Consider the following 19,641-nt stretch of genomic DNA (forward strand, 5'->3'; position numbering starts at 1 on the left):
ATGTCCAGTTTGAAAGTTTTTCTTTGATACGTGTGTCTCATACAACTACTAAGCTGTAAGACCTCTTCATGTGTTCACTACCCTTGTATAAAACAGGTGCAGCATAGTTTTGATGTTTCGTTTTCCCTTCTGGACAGTTCCGAGATATTCGTAGGGGATATTGGTGCTGCTGGTACCTGATGCCCTTGCTGGCCACACACCCATGTCCTACACACTCCTGAACAGTTCCCAGCTCCTCAGTTCCCCAAAGAATTGCCCTCTGCTGAAAGGAGGCAGCTTTGTCCTAGAAGCTGCCTAGGATGAGGGCACAAAGAGTGGCCCCTTGAATCAAGGTGGGGTCATCCTTTGGTGCAATCCTAGATCTAGAAGAGCTCCTAAAGGGACTAAGCTGAAACCAGACTCATGCTGAAATAGAATCTTGTTTAACTTCTTCCCTTGCCTTGCCCTGCTTCCCTTCCTTTCTTTCACCTGGAAGATTCGTTCTGCAAATCACTTTATCCAGACCTCATTAGGACTAGTGGAGAGGTTCAAGTGGTAAGAGTGCCTGCCTTAGCAAATATGAGGTCTGGAGCTCATGCCCCAGTACTACAAAACAAAACAAAAAATTCTCGTTAGGTTTTTCATCTAAGGAATCCCCTCAAGACGTAAGGTACTAATGTGGTAACAGAGTGTGAGGTAAGGACTGCATTAACTTTGTTGAGGTTAAAGATATCTCTGGGCCAGGCACAGTGGTGCAAGCCTGTAATTCCACCACTTGGGAGGTGGAGGCGGTAGGTTCATGAATTTGAGGCCAGCCTGGGCCACATAGTGAAACTCCACTCAAAAAGTACCGAGGGCTGGGGATGTAATTTGGTGGCTGAGTTCTTGTCTTGCATGCACTAGGCTCTGGGTTTTATCCAGCACCACAAACATGAATGAATGAATAAATAAATTAAATAAATAAGTAGGATAGCTCTGGGTCAGCAAGTCACTGTCCTACTCTGTTGCAATGTGCACATTTAGGAGGGACTAGCTCAAAGGAGGTGACAGAACAATGCAGAGAAGGGAGCCTTTTAATAGCAACAAAACAACTTGTCTAGAAAATGACACTCAGGTGCTTACAGTTGATTAGAAGATTATCAAAGCCTTGCTATTAATTTTCTTTCCCTGTAACATCTCTTATTTACAACCATTTTGCTCTCTTCAGTTCTTTTCTCAGTTACAGACAAGTTAAAAGAAAGGAGAGAGCATCCAAATGGCTTCTTAGGCACACATTTTTAAATGTTGGCTATTTTGCTGTATAAAATGTAATGAACACCTTTAAGTTTATGGGATTCTGTTGAAAGGCATGGTTTTGTAGACAAAATAAAATGGGGAACTATGAAAACTATTCCAGTGTCTTCAAAGAGTTCTGTGCACTGCTGGAGTGGCTCATGTCATAGTCCACAGGCTTAGCACCAGGCACTGAGTTCAACCTCCAATACTATAAAACAAACAAACAAGAATGACTTTAACATTACACATACTTTGTGACTATTAAAAGCATATTCATACTGGGTGTGGTGGTGTATGCCTACTTGGGAGGTGGAGTTCAGGGCAGCCTAGACAAAAAATTAGTGAGACCCCCCCCGTCTCAACCAATAAAAAGGTGGGCCTGGTGGTACACAACTGTAATCCCACCTACTGAGAGGCACAGGTAGAAGGATCAAAGTCCAAGGCTGGCCCCAGTCAAAAATTCAAGACCCTATCCAAAAAATAACTAAAGCAAAAAAGGGCTAAGGCTTTGGTTCAGGGGGTAGATTACCTGCCTAGCAAGCATGTGGACCTGAGTTCAAACCCCACTACTGTTTCCCACTCCTTCAAAAAAAAAGATGTAAAAGCAAATTTAGTACAATAGAAGGTAACTATCTTACCAATCATGTCCAATGTAGTTATATTTCAAATTCATAAGCCCTATGGAAGCAGCTTTTGGAAATGAGAGGTAAACTGCCTCATGGACAGTGTCTCTAAGAACAGAAGTCACATTGACTGTCATGTGGCCTGGCACAATATGCTAGTTATAAATAAACTTGGGGCTGGAATTCCTGGTCTCTGGGAATCATAGAGGTGCTTCAGGGAGTTGATATTATTCAAGGTGGTAATAATCCCACTTTCTGCATCTTTCTTTGCCTTCTCCTCCTCCTCTCCCTCCTCCCCCCACCTCCTTCTCCTTCCCCTTAGACAAGATCTCTCTATGTACCCTAGTCTGGCTTCAGCCTCCTAAGTGCAGCACCACACCCAGCTTGTTGGTTTCTTTTCTTTTCTTTTTTTCCTTCTTTCTCTTTCTGTTATCTTTATTTAGTAAGATCTTCACTTTCTATTTACTTATTCATTTGCTGTACTATTTTCTTGAGTTTTTGAAACAGTTCTTGCTGTTCAATGCTTGAACTCGTGATCCTCCTGCCTCAGCTCCAGAGTGCTGGAATAACAGGCATACACCACCACAAAGATCTTACTTTAGATTTATTTGCTTCTCTTTTCCTAGTTTCCTGAAGTAGAAACTTAGATCAATATTAGATTTTTCTTCTTTTTTTTTAAATTAGTGTTTATTAACACTGTGACCAAAGATTGAAGTTCTCCACAGGATGTCACCGTCACTCAACAGTGCTATTTTTTTCTTGAGGAGACATAAAATTGTCAATGTGGGAATGTAAATATCTCAAAGTTAAAAAAATTTGTTCCTAATAATTGTACATATTTATGGGTCACATACATATATATAGTGTGTACTTATCAAATCCAGGCAACTGGCATTTCCATCTACTTATGTCTTTATGTTAGGAGCCTTTGAGCTTCTCTTTTTCAGTTCTTCATCAAATGTGCAATAGGTTATTGTGGGTTATTGCCACATTTACAGAGTAAACCTGTGCTTACTCCTCCAGTCTGTTTTGACACCCATTTTCTAATTTCCTTCTTCCCTTTCTTTCTCAGCTTTGAATACTTACTATTCTACTTTCAGATAGAGTTTTTAACTTATGCACATGAGACAGAATATGTGGTGTCTTTGCTGGGAAGGACAGGAATTCATTCTTTCTTATGACTGAATAATATTCCATTCTGTATAAATGCATTAATTTTCTTTATTCATTTATCCATTGATGGACACCTAGGTTGATTCCATCTCTTGGTTCTTGTGAACAGTACTGCAATAAACATGGAAATGCAGGTATCAATTCAATACATGGATTTCATTTCCTTTGCATGTATACCCAGAAATGGAATAATTGGCTCATATGATAGATTTATTTTTAGTTTTTTTGAGAAAACACCATAGTGTTTTTCATAATGGGTATACTAATTTACTAATTTATACTCTTACCAACAGTTAATGAGTTCTCTTTTCTGCACATCCTTGTCAGCATTTGTTATTTTTTTATTTTGATAATAGCTCTTCTGATTGGAATGAAAGGACATCCTTGTTAAGGTTTTCATTTACCTTTTCTTTCTCTCTTTTTTTGGGGGGGTGTTGGTACTTGGATTTGAACTCAGGGCCTCAAACTTCTAGGTAGGTGCCTACCATTTACTTGAGCCATGCCTCCCAGCCCTTTTGTGTTTTCAGTTATTTTTCAGGTAGGGTCTTAGATTTTTACCCAGGGCTGGCCTTAGACCATAATTCTTTTACCTGTAGCCTCCAGAGTAGTTGGGATTAAGCCATGTGCCACTGCACCTGACCCTTGATTTGTATTTCTTTGGTAGCTAATAATGTTAAGCATTTTCTCCAAGTACCTGTTTCATGTATTTGTACTTTTTTAAGGGGATAGCACGGGGGTTTAAACTTAGGGCTTCATGCTTGTAAAGCATGCACTCTACCACAACAACTCAAGTTCATTTTGCTCTAGTTATTTTGGAGAAGAGGGCTTATGAACTATTGCCCAATTTGGCCTCAAACTCCCCCTGAAAATAGCTATTGTGAGTGGGATTACTGTCATGATTTCTTTCTCAGGAAGTTTGTTATTGGTGTATAAAAATTATACTGGTTTTCATATGCTGATTCTGTGTGCTGCAACTTTACTGAATTTATTTTTTAGTTCCAAGAGTCTTTTGGTAATGTCTTTAGGCATTGTATCATGTTACCTGCTAACAGTGATAATTTGACTTTCTCCTGTCCTGTTTGTATGTGGTTTCTTTCTCTTTTTAATTGCTCTGGCTAAGATTTCCAATAGTATGCTGAATAAGAGTGAAAAGTGGAAGTATATATCCTTGTCTTGTTCCAGAACACTTTCACATTTTCCTCTTTCACTATGGTGTTGGCTGTGGATTTATAATATATACCATTTATTGTGTGAGCTATCTTCCTTCTACACCTAATTTGTTAGGAGTTTTTATCATGAAGGCATGTTGAATTTTGTTTTGTTTTTTTGAGACAGGGTCTAACTATGTTACCCATGCTGGCCTCAAACTTTTGATCCTCCTACCCAGCCTTCTTAGTAAGGTGGATTATAGGCTTGCAGCACCATGTCTATCTGAGATGTTGAATTTTATCAATGCTTCTTCTGCATCTATTGAAAAGATCATATGATTTCCATACTTTATTTTGTTGATGTGATATATATCACATTTTTTGATTTGCATATGTTGAACCATCTTTTGCATCCTTGGGATAAACTCCACTGGATCATGTATAATTGAGTTTTTGAGATACTGATATGTAGGCTAGGGTAGCCTCAAACTCATGTTTCAGTCGTAGCCTCCCAAGTGCTGGGATTACAGGTGTGTGCCACCATAACCAGCTGTAAATGATGGTTTTGATTTGTTCCTGGATTTGATTTGCTAGTATTTTGTTGAAAAATTTTGTGTCTATGCTCATAGGGGATATTAGCCATATTTTTCCTTCCTCCCTTTTTTGTTTCTATTTTTGACTAACAGAGAAAAGAAGTTTATTTTGGCTCAGTTTTTGTGGGTGCAGGATAGAGCGGCTACATCTGGTGATTGCCTTCTTGCTAGCAGCATCCTGAAGTAGTGTAGGGCATCACAAGACAAGAGACAGTGAGTGAGTGTGTGTGTGTGTGTGTGTGTGTGTGTGTCTAGTTTTCTGTTTTTGTTGTGTCCTGGTTTTGGTGTAAGAGCAATGCTGGCTTAGTAAAATGAGTTTGGAAGAGTTCCCTCCCATTCAGTTTTTGGGAATAGTTTGAGAATTGCTGTTTGTCTCACTTTAAAATTTGATAAAATTTAGCAGTAAAGTCATTGATCCTGAACTATTCTTTATTGAGAGAACTCATTGCTATTTCAATCTCATTACTTATTATTGGTCTGTTCAAGTTTTCTGTGTTTTCATGTTCAATTTTGGTAGTTTAAATGCATCCAAAATTTTTCTATTTCTTCTAGGATTTCAAATTTATTCTGTAGTAGCAGTTGTAATGACTTTGTTTTCACCTCTGATTTTATTTATTTAGGTCTTCTTTCTTTAAAAAGATAATTATAGCACCAGAAGTATGGGTAACACTTCTACTGCATATAAAAGTATATTGGTTGTCTCAAAAGCACTGTGACCAGCTTGCTAACCTGCTAGGTTTTTTAAAGGAACACTATTTTTTATTTAAAGACCCTTCTAATGATGATTATTCAGACTTGAATATTTGGCATACATTTTCTTATGAATTAAAAAAGAAGCCTATCAATTCAAGGAAAACAACTGACATTTGTTGCCAGTGCTTAAAATCCAAGCTCTCAAGCACAGAAATTTGGAAGTATTGCATTCACTATTTGAATTTCACAACTTTCTGACTCATTAAGACGTCTGATGAAATTCCTAGTGATATTAGCAAATGGGATGGGGGAGTTGCTATATGATAAAGTCACATTCCACAATGCAACTAAGCTTTCAAAACTACTACTTGTTGAATTTAAATCAAATTTTCTTATACACATAAACACACGATCATAGATTGAGTGCAGACTCAATCTAGGACTCCTGGAGAGCGGATAAGCACATAATGCAAGTCGTCTTATTATTAATTTTGAACAATATAGTTTTCATTAAGATATTTATGCAATGGAGTTTTAAAATGAAACATTTTCCAGTTCTAACGTCCAATACAGTGAATATCGATATTAAGTCATTGAAACAAAAGGTTCTTTGAGTACCCAGTTTTTAAGAGCTTTATACAGTGACGTAAGTCAAAAGTTTGAGAACTGCGGTTTGTATGCCTACATGTGAATTGGGAGAACCTGAATCTCGGTGGGACCCTTCCCAATGTCAGAGCGACACAGGGCAGAATGTACCCGGGTACTCATCCGCGCCCTGGGCACCGGCGAGGAGAGCGCCGCCCACGAACCCCCGAGAACTGAGGGTGGAGTCGAGATCGCGTCCCGGGTCTCTCTGGAAATATCCTTCCGGGTCCGCAGGGCCTGGTTTTCGTCCCGCTCACTTCTGATTGGAGCAACCTGTCAGTGGGCGGTCCGTCTGGAGAGGGGCGGGGCCTTATCTTTGTCGGGAGGCCGCGCACGTGAGCGTGCTGACGTCACGCCGGGCTCTGCTTTCTTAAAGCGGCTTCTGTGTTTGCCCTCTCCTCGGGGCGATTGCTCTGGCCAGTCCTTTTGAAAGGACTGGGGTGGCCAGCAGGGACAGGCTAGAGGCCTGGAGCCGACGTCCTCTCGTTCCTCTTCTGGGCGGGTATTTCCCGGTCCATCCGTGCAGTCACCATGGATCTGATTTTAAACCGAGCGGATTATTTACAGGTAAAGCTGAACAGTGGGGCGGTAGCCGCGTTGGGCTAGTTCCGCTCCCATGAGAGGATTCGTTTCCCTGATGCAAGTCAGTTGGGGTCGCCCGGAGCAGGGACGGAGGCCGAGGCGGAGGCGGGCAGCCCCAGCTGGTCCGTGATGGTCTGCGGGATTTGGAGAGAAGCCCGCGTCCCTCGCTCCCGAGGTGCTCCAAGGGTCCCGACGCGGACCCCGGCCCTCCCCGCCTCCTCCCCGGCGCCCGCCCGACGCTTGGTTCTCACTCTCAACTGGACTGCACTAGCCATATCCCAATGGAAGCGATGGCAACCGTTTATTGAGCAGTTAATCCCATAATATGTACCATACATAAATGCCTACTCTAAATAAAATTATTCAAAATAGGTTATATTAGAAATGAGGATTCGGAAGCTCAGAAAAGGTAAATAATTTGCCGAATAGATAAAAACTACAGAGTTGCTATTTGAATCAAAGTCTGGGACTTCAGAGCAGTGACCTTTCTGTTACATCACACAGCCTTTCAGGGTTTCTTTCGGCCCTGGGATTATATCTTCCAGTTCCCCATCTCCGTTTTCAGCTGTACAGTTTTAGCTGATGGTACAGATGTTTGCCTACCCATAGGTTTTCCTAGGAGTTATACTATGATGTAGTTCCCACCTTAATATCTTCCGTACCCAACCACTTGCCACATCTTGCTGCTTTTATCTCCCAACTATCTCTTGAATCTCCCATTTTTCTCCATCTCCTTCATTTTGGGTTCTCATCTTGCTTGGAATATTGAAGTAGTCTAACTGGGCAAGCAGCCTCCATCTTCACCTTCCTCCAAGCCATCCTTCATATCACTTGCTAGATTGATGTGTTAAAAATGCAAATCTGAAAAAAATCATATCTAAACAGCTTACTTTGAACTTCAATACTAACTGAAATCCAGAATAAAATCATATATCTGTATTGTATGCAAGTTCTTTCATGATCTGTTTTCTTCAACTTCTCTCCCATTAGTCCCATCCTCCTTAACTGCTTACCTCCAGTGACATTTCCCTGATGGACAAGACATGTTGTTTTCATCCTGTGCACCTTTTGTAAAATCATAATCAGTAACAGCGTCATCACTTAGATTGGATGTTGTCACCATCACCATGTTTGATGTTTCAGCAAAATTTTTCTATGCTAGATTTTCAATAACCTATTTTCAAAGTTTTTAATTTTTTTTTGGTAGTGGGGCTTGAACTCAGTAGCACACACCTTGAGCCACTCCACCAGCCCATTTTTTTTTAATGTTAGGTATTTTTGAGATAGGGTCTGTTGAACCGTTTGCCCTGGCTGGATTGGAACCTCCTGATCGCTGCCTCCTGAGTAGCTAGGATTACAGGTGTGAGCCGCCAGAGCCTTGCTTCCAAAGATTTTAATCAGTTTACAAAAAAATCTTCAGTAACTACATGAAATTGGAAAAGACTTCTAAAAAATATTTTCTGAAGCACCTTACCAGTAATGCCATATATACATATAATTGCTTTTAGCCTGATAAATTTATAGAATAAATTTTACTGTTTTTGTTTGCTTTCTATGTTCTGACTTTTGTGAGAGTTCATTAGAAAATGAGTTTATCACTAATAGGAAGAACTATATTGCTTATGTCATTAAAAATAAAGCTCACTCTCCTGGTCCTTTTTAATTTCTGATATAACTTCAACTTACAGCATATCAGAGAGCATTCTAGGTGACTGGTGTGTTTCCTTAGGTGGGCGTGACCTCTCAGAAGACTATGAAGCTGCTTCCTTCCTCAAGACATAGAGGTACACAAAAGGTACTGTATAGGTATGATTTCTCTGCTTCTCCCTTGCTCTGACAGTGGAGAGGCTCACATTTCCTTCTTTATTGGTAAGTTAAATCTTTTTTTTTTTTTGGTGGTACTGGGGTTTGAACTCAGGGATTTGCACTTGTGAGGCAGGTGCTCTATCACTTGAGTGACACCTTCATCCAGTTTTGTTCTGGTTATTTTGGAGATAAGTTATCACTGTTTGTCCTAGCTGGCCTGGACTGTGATTCTCCTGTATTAAGCTTCTCGCCATCTCTGTAATGACAGACACATGCTACCATGCCCAGTTTTTTTCCATTGAGATGGGGTCTCACAAACATATTTGCCGGAACTGGCCTTGGAAACACAATCCTTCAAATCTCAGCTTTCCATGGTAGTTTGGGATGACAGATGTGCATACCTTGTTATTGGTTGAGGGGGAGAGGTTATTACTATTAATTTTTTTGTCTTTTCTTTTTTGGTGCTGGGATCGAACCCAGGGCCTCACGCATGCTAGGCAAGTGCTGTACCACCGAGCTACATCCCAGCCCTTTGTTATTGGTTGAGATGGGGTCTTGTGAGCTATATTCCCTGGGCTGTCCTGGAACCTCCATCCTCCTGATTTCAGTCTCAGTCTCTCACATAGCTAGGATTATAAGCGTGAGCTAAGTTAGTCTTTTAATAATACTAATGTCAAAAAAATAAATTTCTTTTAATTGATCATAAGTTTGAATACCAACAGACGTTTACACATAGTAATTTTCTTAGACATTAAAATTATTATGTACAATTAGTAAATTGTGTAAGTAAACTTGTTAAAAACCATACTCTTTGGGCTGGGGATGTAGCTTAGTGGTAGAACACTTGCCTAGCATATATAAGGCCCTTGGTTCAATCCCTAGCACAACAAAAACATGAAAAAACTGTATCCTATTTTTCTGGTAATAATTTGCTCTCTGTGTACCAAATTGTGTATATGGAAGAAGAAATATAAAACACAGCAGAATATAGAGAACACCGTTTCCATAAACTTTCTCATATTTTTTAACTATTTGATGTTGAACTTTGTGTTTAACTAATAATACTGATTTTTTTTAAAAAGAAATATTGGGTATGCCTCCATAAAACAATTATAATTTTGTGGTATACTACTGGATATTTTATTATTATTATTATTATTACTATTATTTTGGTGGTTCTGGGTTTGAACTCAGGTTGTCACATTTGCTAGGCAGGCACTCTACCACTTGAGCCAGCCCTTTTTCATTTTATTTTATTTTAATCTTTTTCTGGGATTCAGGGCTTCACTCTTGCAATGCAGTACTTGCAGATCAGGAGCTCTGCTACTTGAGCCACACTTCCAGTCCATTTTGCTCTGGTTATTTTGGAAATGGGGTCTTGAGAACTATTTGCCCAGGTTGGCCTCAAACTGTGATCTTCCTGATCTCAGTCTCCTAAATAGCTAGGATTATAAGCATGAGCCACTGGCATCTGGCAGTAGTAGGTATTTTAATTGCTGCAAAATACATTATCCTGATATATTAACATTTTTTGAGATGAATCAATATATTTCTGATTGTCATTGTTTTCAGTATACTAAATTAGTACTTTTCAAACTTTTTGGTCTTAGAACCCCTTTACACATTTAAATTATTGAGGCCTACAAAGAATCTTTGTTTATTTAGGTTACATCTATCAATACTTAATTGAGAGATGTAAGAAATGTTTAAATATTTTGTCTTAAAAATAATAAACCCTTTATGTTTTTACATAAATAAGACATTTTTATTAAAAGTATTATATTTTTGCAAATTCTTTAATGTCTTGCATAAGCAATGTCAGATGGGCTCTCATATCTGCTTTCTGCATTCACTCTGTTGTAATATGTGGCTTTTGGTTGAAATATATGAAGAATATCTAGGTACATAGGTGAAAAATAGGGAAAGGTATTTAAATAACTTTCTCTGGTAATTATGACTCTTCTGTTCCTATTTGATGCTACCTTTAAACTTGATGTAGTTTCTTAAACATTAGTGGAGTCTAAAACCATATTGATGAAGTTTTTGTAGTAGCAGTAGTAGTAATTTTAGATTCTTGTCAATCTATTACAGGTGGTTATTGGAGATCAAGACGGGGTAGTTATGTGCTTTGGTATGAAGAAAGGAGAAGCAGGGGTAAGTGTAACTTCTGTAGGAGGATAAAAAAGGTTTTCAGCAGGCAGATGCACTACTTACTGAATACTCCTAAGTTAAAAATTTCCTAATATAGAGACAATGGAAAGTGGTTTGTGAGGGAAGTATAGTCAGCTTGCTATATCTGTGGATTTCACATTTGAGGATCAAAACTATTAGAAAAAAAATAGCATCTACACTGAACATGTATAGAGTTTTTTCTTTTCATTATTCCTGAAACAATATAGTAGAGCAACTATTTACATTGTATTAAGTATTATAAGTAATTAGAGATGATTTAAATTACATGGGAGGATGTGCATAGGTTAAGTGAAAATATCATGCCATTTTATATAAAGGACATGAGCACCTATGGGTTTTGATATTTGGTGGGTCCTGAAACCAATCCCTATGGATACCAAGAAACAGCTGTGGTTGTATGAAGCATGAGGCTGTGGGCTAGCATAAGTCATTTTCGAGTTTGTTGAAAACACCTTTAGCAGCCCATGGTAGTTAGTTTTCTATGCTGTTTAACAAATGATAAAACAAACACACATCTATTATGTCACAATTTCTGTGGGTCAGGAGTCAGGGCTGCAATGTAGGTATCAGCCAGGCAGTTTCTTTCTTTCTACAGCTTAAGGGCCTGTGCTGGGCTCATGTGGTTCCTTTCTGTTGTAGTATTGAGAACTCCGCTTTATTTCTGTCTGTAAGCAAGGGACTGTTATCAGAAATTCCCACAGGGCCCTGACATGTGGCCTTCTTTTAGTCCGTCTTACAACATGGGAAACTAATTCTTTAAAGCCAGCAGGAAAATTTCTAGTGTATTAAGATGGAATCTTATTTATTTAGTAATATAATAAATCACAGAATTATTATACCTAACAACCTTTGCCACTTAATGTAACCTAATAAATGACATAATTGATTATTATAGCATTATCATGTTCACAGGTTATAGTCTGTAGTCTGAAGTATAAGCTCTGAAATTCATTGTACATTACATAGAATTTACAAAAAAGATGAAGAGAATTAAAACTACTGGAAATATAATGTGTCCATTATTCATGTATTCTCCTAGAAATTTTGTTCTGTATAAAGTCATGAGAGGGGAGAAGAAACTGGTGGAAATACTAAAGTGGAAAATAATCAGGAAAAAATTAGTGTTAAGAATAATAGTTTTTATTAAAGATGTGACTAAGGTATTAAGATATACATTCACATTTCCAATAAATTCTGTAGCCCTTTACTACTAAAATTTATAAACATTGTAAAAATTCAGGAGAGATTGTTTCAAAAACAATTGAAGCATACAAACATGTCCATTGAACTTAATTAAAGAATTTGCCAAGTGGACTTTGCTATAGGTAGGAGTATTAATTAAACCAGTGCTTCTCAAGCTAGGCATAATAGCACCACCTGTAATCTCAGCTAGTCTGAAGGAGGAGGCAGGAGAATCTTGAGTGCAAGGCAGCTTGGGAAAAGATAAGACCCGATCTCAAAAACAAAGGACAAAAGGTATAGGGGTACAGCTCAACTGGCAGAGCACTTGCCTAGCTGTGCAAGACCCTAGGTTCCCCAGTTCCACAAAATAAATAGACAAACCAGTCCTTCTCATACTTTAAGGGGTATGGGAACTACCTGGGGAATAGTGTTAAAAAAATGCACATTCTCATTTAGAAGATTTGGTGTTGGGCTTCAGATGCTGCATTTTTCTTTTCTTTTTTTTTTGTCGTTACTAGACTTTGAACTCAGGGCTTGTGCTTGCTAGGCAAGCACTGTACTACTTGAGACAAACCTTTAGCCCTTTGTGCCTTTTTAGGTTATTTTTCAGATAGGGTCTCGTTTTTTTGCCCAGGCCAACATGGGACCACAATTCTTCTACCTGTGCCTCCTGTGTACCTGGGATTACAGCTGTATACCATCATGTCTGGCTTATTTGTTGAGATGGGGTCCTAGATAGCTTTCTGCCCAGATAGGCCTCAAACAGTGATCCTCTCAGTCTCTGCCTCCTGAGTAGCTAGGATTATAGGCATGAGCCACTGTGCCTAGCAAGATTCTGCATTTTAATAAGTTAATGGTGCTAATGTTGCTACTCAGTGAACCCCTACTTTGCATTGCAAGAATTTAGACTTTAATGATATCATTAAAATATATGTGGAAATAAAATTTTGAAATTAAAGGTTATCTAGCAAAAAGCCAGAATGTAAAGGTTTTTCTATATAGTAGAACTATAATATTTTGTAAGTTTAAAATCATAGCATTTTTTTTATGGTAATGGAAAAATGTTAACGATAAAATAACTTGTATACTTACTTTTTTTCCCGATTGACTTTTGTAGGCAGTGTTCAAGACTTTACCAGGGCAGAAGATTTCGAGGCTGGAACTAGGAGGGGTTCTTAACACACCTCAGGAGAAAATTTTTATTGCTGCAGGATCTGAGATTAGAGGCTTTACAAAGCGAGGAAAACAGTTCCTCTCTTTTGAAACAAACCTCACTGAGAGCATTAAAGCTATGTATGTTTATTGTTCTCTTTTATTTTTACTTATCTATGTTTTGCATAGCTGTAGAACATCTGATTAAATATATCTTAATAGGTTTTCTGAAAAATAAAATTGGCTGAAGATATTTTATTGTCAGAAACTAAATTTGACCTAGGATCAACACAAAATTGATTGCCTGTTGAAATGTCTTCTTTTTAAGAACTTCACATTATATATATGTGTGTCTGTATGTGTATATGTGTAGAGGAAGTATACATAATATATATATGTGTGTCTGTATGTGTATATGTGTAGAGGAAGTATACATATGTATATACAGAGATATATATGTACAAATACACATATTCATATTTTATTTTTTGGCTTTTTTTAAAAATTGAAACAATGATCTATTGCTTGAGTATACCAGTCAAATTTATGTCACTACGGCAGAGGTTGTGAATGACTCATATTTCCAGTTGGGGTAGGACCAATTTGGTTTTAAAATACCAAGCCAATCAGCAAATTTGGCTGTCTGTCAGTGTCAAAGCTTAGCATCTTTATTCTTTTTGTTCCTCTCAAGATGCTTTTGGACAGCAACTGCCTTCTTATTTAGGAAGTCCTGACCTTCTAAGGAAGATCAGGACCAAGTTCCTTGAACTTAAAGATTTTCAAGACTTTGTTGCCCTGCACAAAATGTACTTGTGCAGTGCAATGTGAACCCCTCAAGATCGTATTGATTTGTGAGGGAGCCAGGCCCTTCTTGGCCATGTCCTCTGTCGTCAGAAGTCAGCCTCAGCCAGGTGGGGATAGGGCTGAACCAACTGGGACAGGCCATTACCAGAAGCATGCATGTGACCCATGATGGTGGCAGACTGACCTGGCATTTCTTTTTAAAAATATATTTTGTATTTTAAATAAATGTTTAGCAATTGTGCATATTTATGGTAGAGTGGCATTTCTATACATGTATATGGTGGGTAATGATCAGGTAATTTGCATGCCCATTGTCACCAACATTCATTATTTCTTCATGTTGGGAGCACACAAAATCCTCTATGAATGGTTTTGAAGTATAACTACAGTATACATTTGGTTGTGACTAAAAGATTCATGATCAAGGTATAGAAAAACTTCAAATATTAAGGTTCTTCACTCTTTTTTTTGTCACTACTGGGGTTTGAACTCAGGGCCTCATGCTTACTAGGCAGACTGCTTGAGCCACTCCACCAGCCTGATACTTAGGCTCCTGTTCCTTGGTTGGCATTTTTTGGTAGTTCTTATTTTGAGTTAGCAATTGTATGTTAAAAGACTAGCCATCAAAGTTGGTGACTACCAACATATTACATTTTCAGGTGAATTATGTAAGGCTCTTAAGGGAACAGTAGTTTTCCCTTTTGTTTTGATCATACTGGGTAAACAGGCCTTGCACTTGTTAGCCTCTAGCCCTTTTTGTTTTAGTTATTTTTTAGATATTTTCAGATAGGGTCTTCTGCTCTTTGCCTAGACTGGCCTTAGACCATGATCATCCTACCTACATCTCCCAAGTAGCTGGGATTACAGGTGTGTTAGCACCATGTCCTGCTTGTCTTAAGATCAGGTCTTACTAACTTTTTGCCTGGGCTGGCTTGAAACCATGGTCTTCCTATCTCTCTGCCTCCCACTGAGCCTTACCTAAAAAGCTTCCTTAATGACTTCCTGATACCTGAAATTTTTCAATTAGAATTTTAGCTTATGAATCTTTGGGGCTAGAAGGGCTTTAAAGTTCATCTAATCCAGTTTCTTAAACCTGCTACTTGGGAAGACTCATTGGGAAGCCTAAACAATTGATATCTTGGCTCACACCTGCTGAGTCAGAATAACCAGGAGTGGTTTTAAGTTCTTCCTTGAATCTAATGCAGCCAAGTTATACAAGCAGCCCAATCCCTGAGTTTGGAAACTACAGATTCAGTCCTGAGTTCTGCGTAATGCACGACGGTCCTGTATAATCCTGTATAATGCATAGTGTTTCTCCTGATGTTTAGGCTTTTAAACTTTAGCTTGGTGAGATTAGATAAGCATTAAACAATACCAAGTAGAAGTAATTGCAGGTGTTTTAACAAGAACTTAACATGTTTGCATTGCTTTTGTAGATAAGGCCAATGATAATTTTGAAATACTATTGACTTATAAGGAATACCTCTGTCCAGAGAGGTATGTGGATAGTGGTGTGAGGAAGATAAGGCATTTCTCAGCAACAATCTTTTGACCACTGTCTTAAATGTTTTTACTGGGGTATCAGAGATGAGATGGATAGGTTCATTGCTCAAGTTTTGCAAATTATCTGAATTCCCGTGTTTGTAGGAAAACAAAGATTATACCTTGATGATATTCAATAAGGAAACTACTTAGAAAATTATTTGGCCCTCACACATCTTTCTCTGCTTAATGCTTCAATCTGTCCCCACTCTTGTCAACAATAGTAATTGCTAAATAGTACCATTGCCAGTATAATGCAACTATAATGCAGTTTGATTTTAAACTTGGATTTCAAATCTTGAAAATGACACAGGTTTTCATGAGGTTGATAAAAATGATATTTTCTACATATGCAGAGACACAAAGTAAAGCCACTTAATTGGAGAAGTGAGGGTAATGTTGGATAAGCTCTTCGGAGAATAATTTTACTATCAAAAAATTTGAAATGCATCTCAGAGGTAACAAAACAGATGAAACCTTCAAATAAAAGTACCTTTTTCATGACCACATGATGTTAGCAGTCTACAAATATATGCAGATTTTAGTCTCCCTTCTCTGAAATGCTTGGGACCAGAAGTATTTCAGGTTTTGGATTTTTCATATTTTGCAGTATTTGTGAAGACTTTACCAGATGAACATCCCAAGTCCAAAAATCTGAACTCTGAAATGCTCCCAAATCTGAAAGTTTTTGAACATTGTGTTAGCACGTAAACAGTTTTGGACTTTGAGCTGAGAGTTGTGGCTGTGCCTGTGTCCTCGCTATTCGGGAGGCAGAGATCAGAAGGATTGCAGTTCTAGGTAATCCAAGCAGAAAACTTTACAAGACCCTATCTCAACCAATGGCTGGGCATGGTGGTACATACCTGTCGCCCCAGCTATATGGGCACAAATAGAGGATTGCTATCCAGGCTGGTTAGAGCATAAAGCAAGATCTTCTTTTGCATCCTATAAACAAGGTGTATTTCTCTACTTACAGGGTAAAAAGCAAAACAAAAAAAATCTAATGCAGAAAGGACTGGTAGAGTGACTGACTTACGTGGTAGAGCACCTGCCTAGCAAGTGTGAGACCCTGAGTTCAAACCTCAGAATTGCCAAAAAAACCCCAAGTTTTGGACCTTGGAATATTTTGATTTCAGATTTTTAGGCTAGGATTGCCCAACTTGTATTACACTAGTATATGTGGTGTAGACACATACTAGCATATAAATATGAATATGAATACTAATACCGCATATAACTTTTGTGAAAAAAAGTGTTAACCTTTTCAAGAAAAAACTGGTTTCAACCTAAGAATTACAACATCATTGTGTTTATTACCTAAAATTTGTTTAAAGTTACTTGAAATTAACTTATTTTCATTTCGTTTTTCAAGATAAGATCTAATGAAAGTACTTTTTGCACTGTATATCATTTAAAGTAGACTCACTTCAAATAGATTTTTCCAGGCATTTTAATGTAATATTAATAAAGCTAACTTCAGAGCTAAAAACTACCTGAGTTGTAGTCTTCTCCACTATTTACTAATTATGTGCCATGAGGCACATTAATATTTTCTTATTCACCTGTGAAAGCAATAATACTCTTCCTGAGATTATAGGATTATGTGGATTAATTGAGCTAATACATGTAGTTAGGACAGTGCTTGCCCCATAGTATACATTAAAAAAAAGTTTAGTTTTTGGTATTGTCTTCAGTTATAGACAACTAAATTAACATCTTTGATTTTAGTTTTTCTGAGCTTGGTTTTTATTGAGAAGCCTGAGGCTTACAATCCTCATTTTCCGCTTTCAAAATGAAAGTGTTATATCAAATATAAAGGCTAGAAATTAAGTGGAAGAAATGAAAAAAATGACGTTCTCTGTGAAAAAATGGTAGTAAACTGTATATTATAAACTGTTTTGTATTTATCTCTGAAGAATTTTGTTTACTGGTGCTTGTTTTTAAAAATACGGATGTTTTAAATTGCTGCTTTAATGTTCTCAGGTATATATCTGGCTCTGACCTCTTTCTCAGTGCAAGTTATATCTATAATCATTATTGTGACTGCAAAGACCAGCATTATTACCTTTCTGGAGACAAAATCAATGATGTCATCTGCCTTCCAGTGGAAAGAATACCTCGAATTACACCAATACTGGCCTGCCAGGACAGAGTGCTCAGAGTTTTACAGGTTGCTAGTATTTGCATTTTTATAACTTTCCATAATTTAGGCAAATGAGTAATTATGAATGTTGCTTACCTAAGATAAATTACTTTAGAGATTGCCACCTTAAGTGTCTTACATAAAGTTGTATCTAGAAAGAAATTTTAAATTAATAATTTTTTTTACTTGAAGTAAATGTGTTGATCTTTTACAGGTTTTTAGAAAGCATAAATGCAACCAAAAGGATACTTTTCTTTCTCTACACCCTCAATTTTTGAACTAGTACAAAGTGGAGTACTTTGGTGCAGAGAACCTTTATCAGAATTTTTTTCCCCTTTCTTCCATCATTTTCCTCTCCCCCAAATCAAATTAAAGGAAGAAATTGGGTTCAGGAGAGGGTGATATATAACTTAAGTTTATCCAGTGTTTATGACAGTATGTAGAAACATAAACACTCAGTAAATATTTGTGGGGTAACCATATGAGTGATAACCTTGTATCTCTAGTTTAAAAACCACAATTGGCAGCCAGGTGCCAGTGTCTCTCATCTGTAATTTAACCTGCCTAGGTAAAAAGCTTGAAAGACCCCATCTCAACCAATAGCTGGGCGTAGTGATAAGCATTACAGCAACAAAACCCAAACCCCAAAAAACAAAAACCAAAAAACCCTACATGTTTGGCTAAAACATTGTTACTAGTGATAATAGCTACCATTATCTCTTCTTTAGAGTGGCTTACAACACACACACACCTTTAAGTTTAAATAGTATGTAAGTAATGGGTTAATTGGATCAGAAATGTAGGCTGATGATAGTTGATGCTGTTGATCAAAATTCCATGTATCACAGGCTATCTCACTCTAGAATTCCATAGCCAGATGACTATTTCTTGGTGTCAGTTCTGTTTTAAAAGGAAAATCCAGTGATTCATTCTGAGGCCCTCCCCATGCTGCCACATGCAAAGTAATGTTCACGGTCAATCTCTAGAGGTGAGCAATTGATTTCTCCCTTAGCCTGTGTTTTCAGAGTTGGCTAGTATTCAATTAGAAATTCATCTGGCTGGATTCTAGGATTCTGCTTTGTTTAACAAGAAGAGATAAATATTGTTTAAAAAATTCACTAAGGACTTGTGGAATGTAAGGAATTGAACACTTCCCTCCGCCTTGCCCACTTCTTCACTGTGCATCTGCCTTTGGGGACAACCATTATCCCAGAGTTGTCTCTTTTTACACTTTTGTGTATATTCTTTTGTGTTCATATAGATATGTGTAGATGTCTGTAAATTTTAAAATGATAAAAAGAGAAAGCGTATGTCTTTCTTGTATATTCTAAATATACATTAAAATCTTTTAACATAGTACACCATATTTCATATAATTTTATAAGTTGTGGTTTCATTGAATTATATGTGGCAAAATAAAAGGACTCTTTTTTTTATTAAATATCAGGTGATTCTGCCTCTAATTGGAATGAGTTTGGGAATACACAAAGATAAGGCCAGAATTTTCTTAAGAAGAAACATTGGGACTGCTCAAATGTTTGAATGTACTATAAGCTAAACCCTCCAATTAGCACTAAAGAGGACAAAAGAAATAACTTTTTCTAGAGAGTTTTGAAAGGAAAATTTACCAATGTCAAGTTTTTCAGCAAACAGTTTGTTAAAAATGAAAAGTATTAAAAGTGGGGAATTTTTTACATATTTTTCTCCTTACTGTTTACATTTTATATACATTTTATTTCCAAATGTGTTAATATATGTGAAATTACTAACAAACGTAAATTGGTATTCATGACCTACTTTTTTTATAGTTTTATTCTAAATGTTATTATGAGTACTATATTTAAATATTGATGTTATCCATGAATGCCTTTATTTAAATTTGTATTCAGTTTTATTTTTAAATTCTTGTTCTTCCTTAGGGATCTGATGTAATATATGAAACTGAAGTTCCTGGTCCACCTACTGTGTTAGCACTATACAATGGAAATGGCGGTAATCAGGATTTCAGTTTTTCACAGTCAACTATTTGTTAGTAAAAATACTAGGTAAAAGTGGGAAATTGTAGAAAGAACATGCTCTGGAATTGAGACATTTGTCTTTTGATCCCT

At 37.4% G+C, this 19,641-nt stretch overlaps 1 protein-coding gene and 1 pseudogene across 2 annotated transcripts in view; one reads left to right on the forward strand and one right to left on the reverse strand.

Annotated features, from left to right (window-relative positions):
* The first annotated feature begins 6,468 nt into the window (after positions 1-6,468).
* Positions 6,469-19,641, forward strand: part of Bbs7 (Bardet-Biedl syndrome 7) — a 42,682-nt gene continuing 29,509 nt past the window's right edge. For both annotated transcript variants that reach the window (XM_020156707.2, XM_074041644.1), the window contains exons 1-6: positions 6,469-6,696; positions 8,441-8,506; positions 10,609-10,671; positions 13,010-13,185; positions 17,374-17,560; positions 19,453-19,525. In XM_020156707.2, coding sequence (XP_020012296.2) covers positions 6,661-6,696; positions 8,441-8,506; positions 10,609-10,671; positions 13,010-13,185; positions 17,374-17,560; positions 19,453-19,525 — 601 coding nt within the window. In that variant the 5' untranslated portion in view covers positions 6,469-6,660. The remainder of the gene's footprint in view (positions 6,697-8,440; positions 8,507-10,608; positions 10,672-13,009; positions 13,186-17,373; positions 17,561-19,452; positions 19,526-19,641) is intronic.
* On the reverse strand, positions 13,589-14,015 carry LOC109681818 (small ribosomal subunit protein uS15-like; annotated as a pseudogene).

The sequence above is a fragment of the Castor canadensis genome, chromosome 9 (assembly GCF_047511655.1).
Source record: "Castor canadensis chromosome 9, mCasCan1.hap1v2, whole genome shotgun sequence".
NCBI lineage: Eukaryota > Metazoa > Chordata > Mammalia > Rodentia > Castoridae > Castor > Castor canadensis.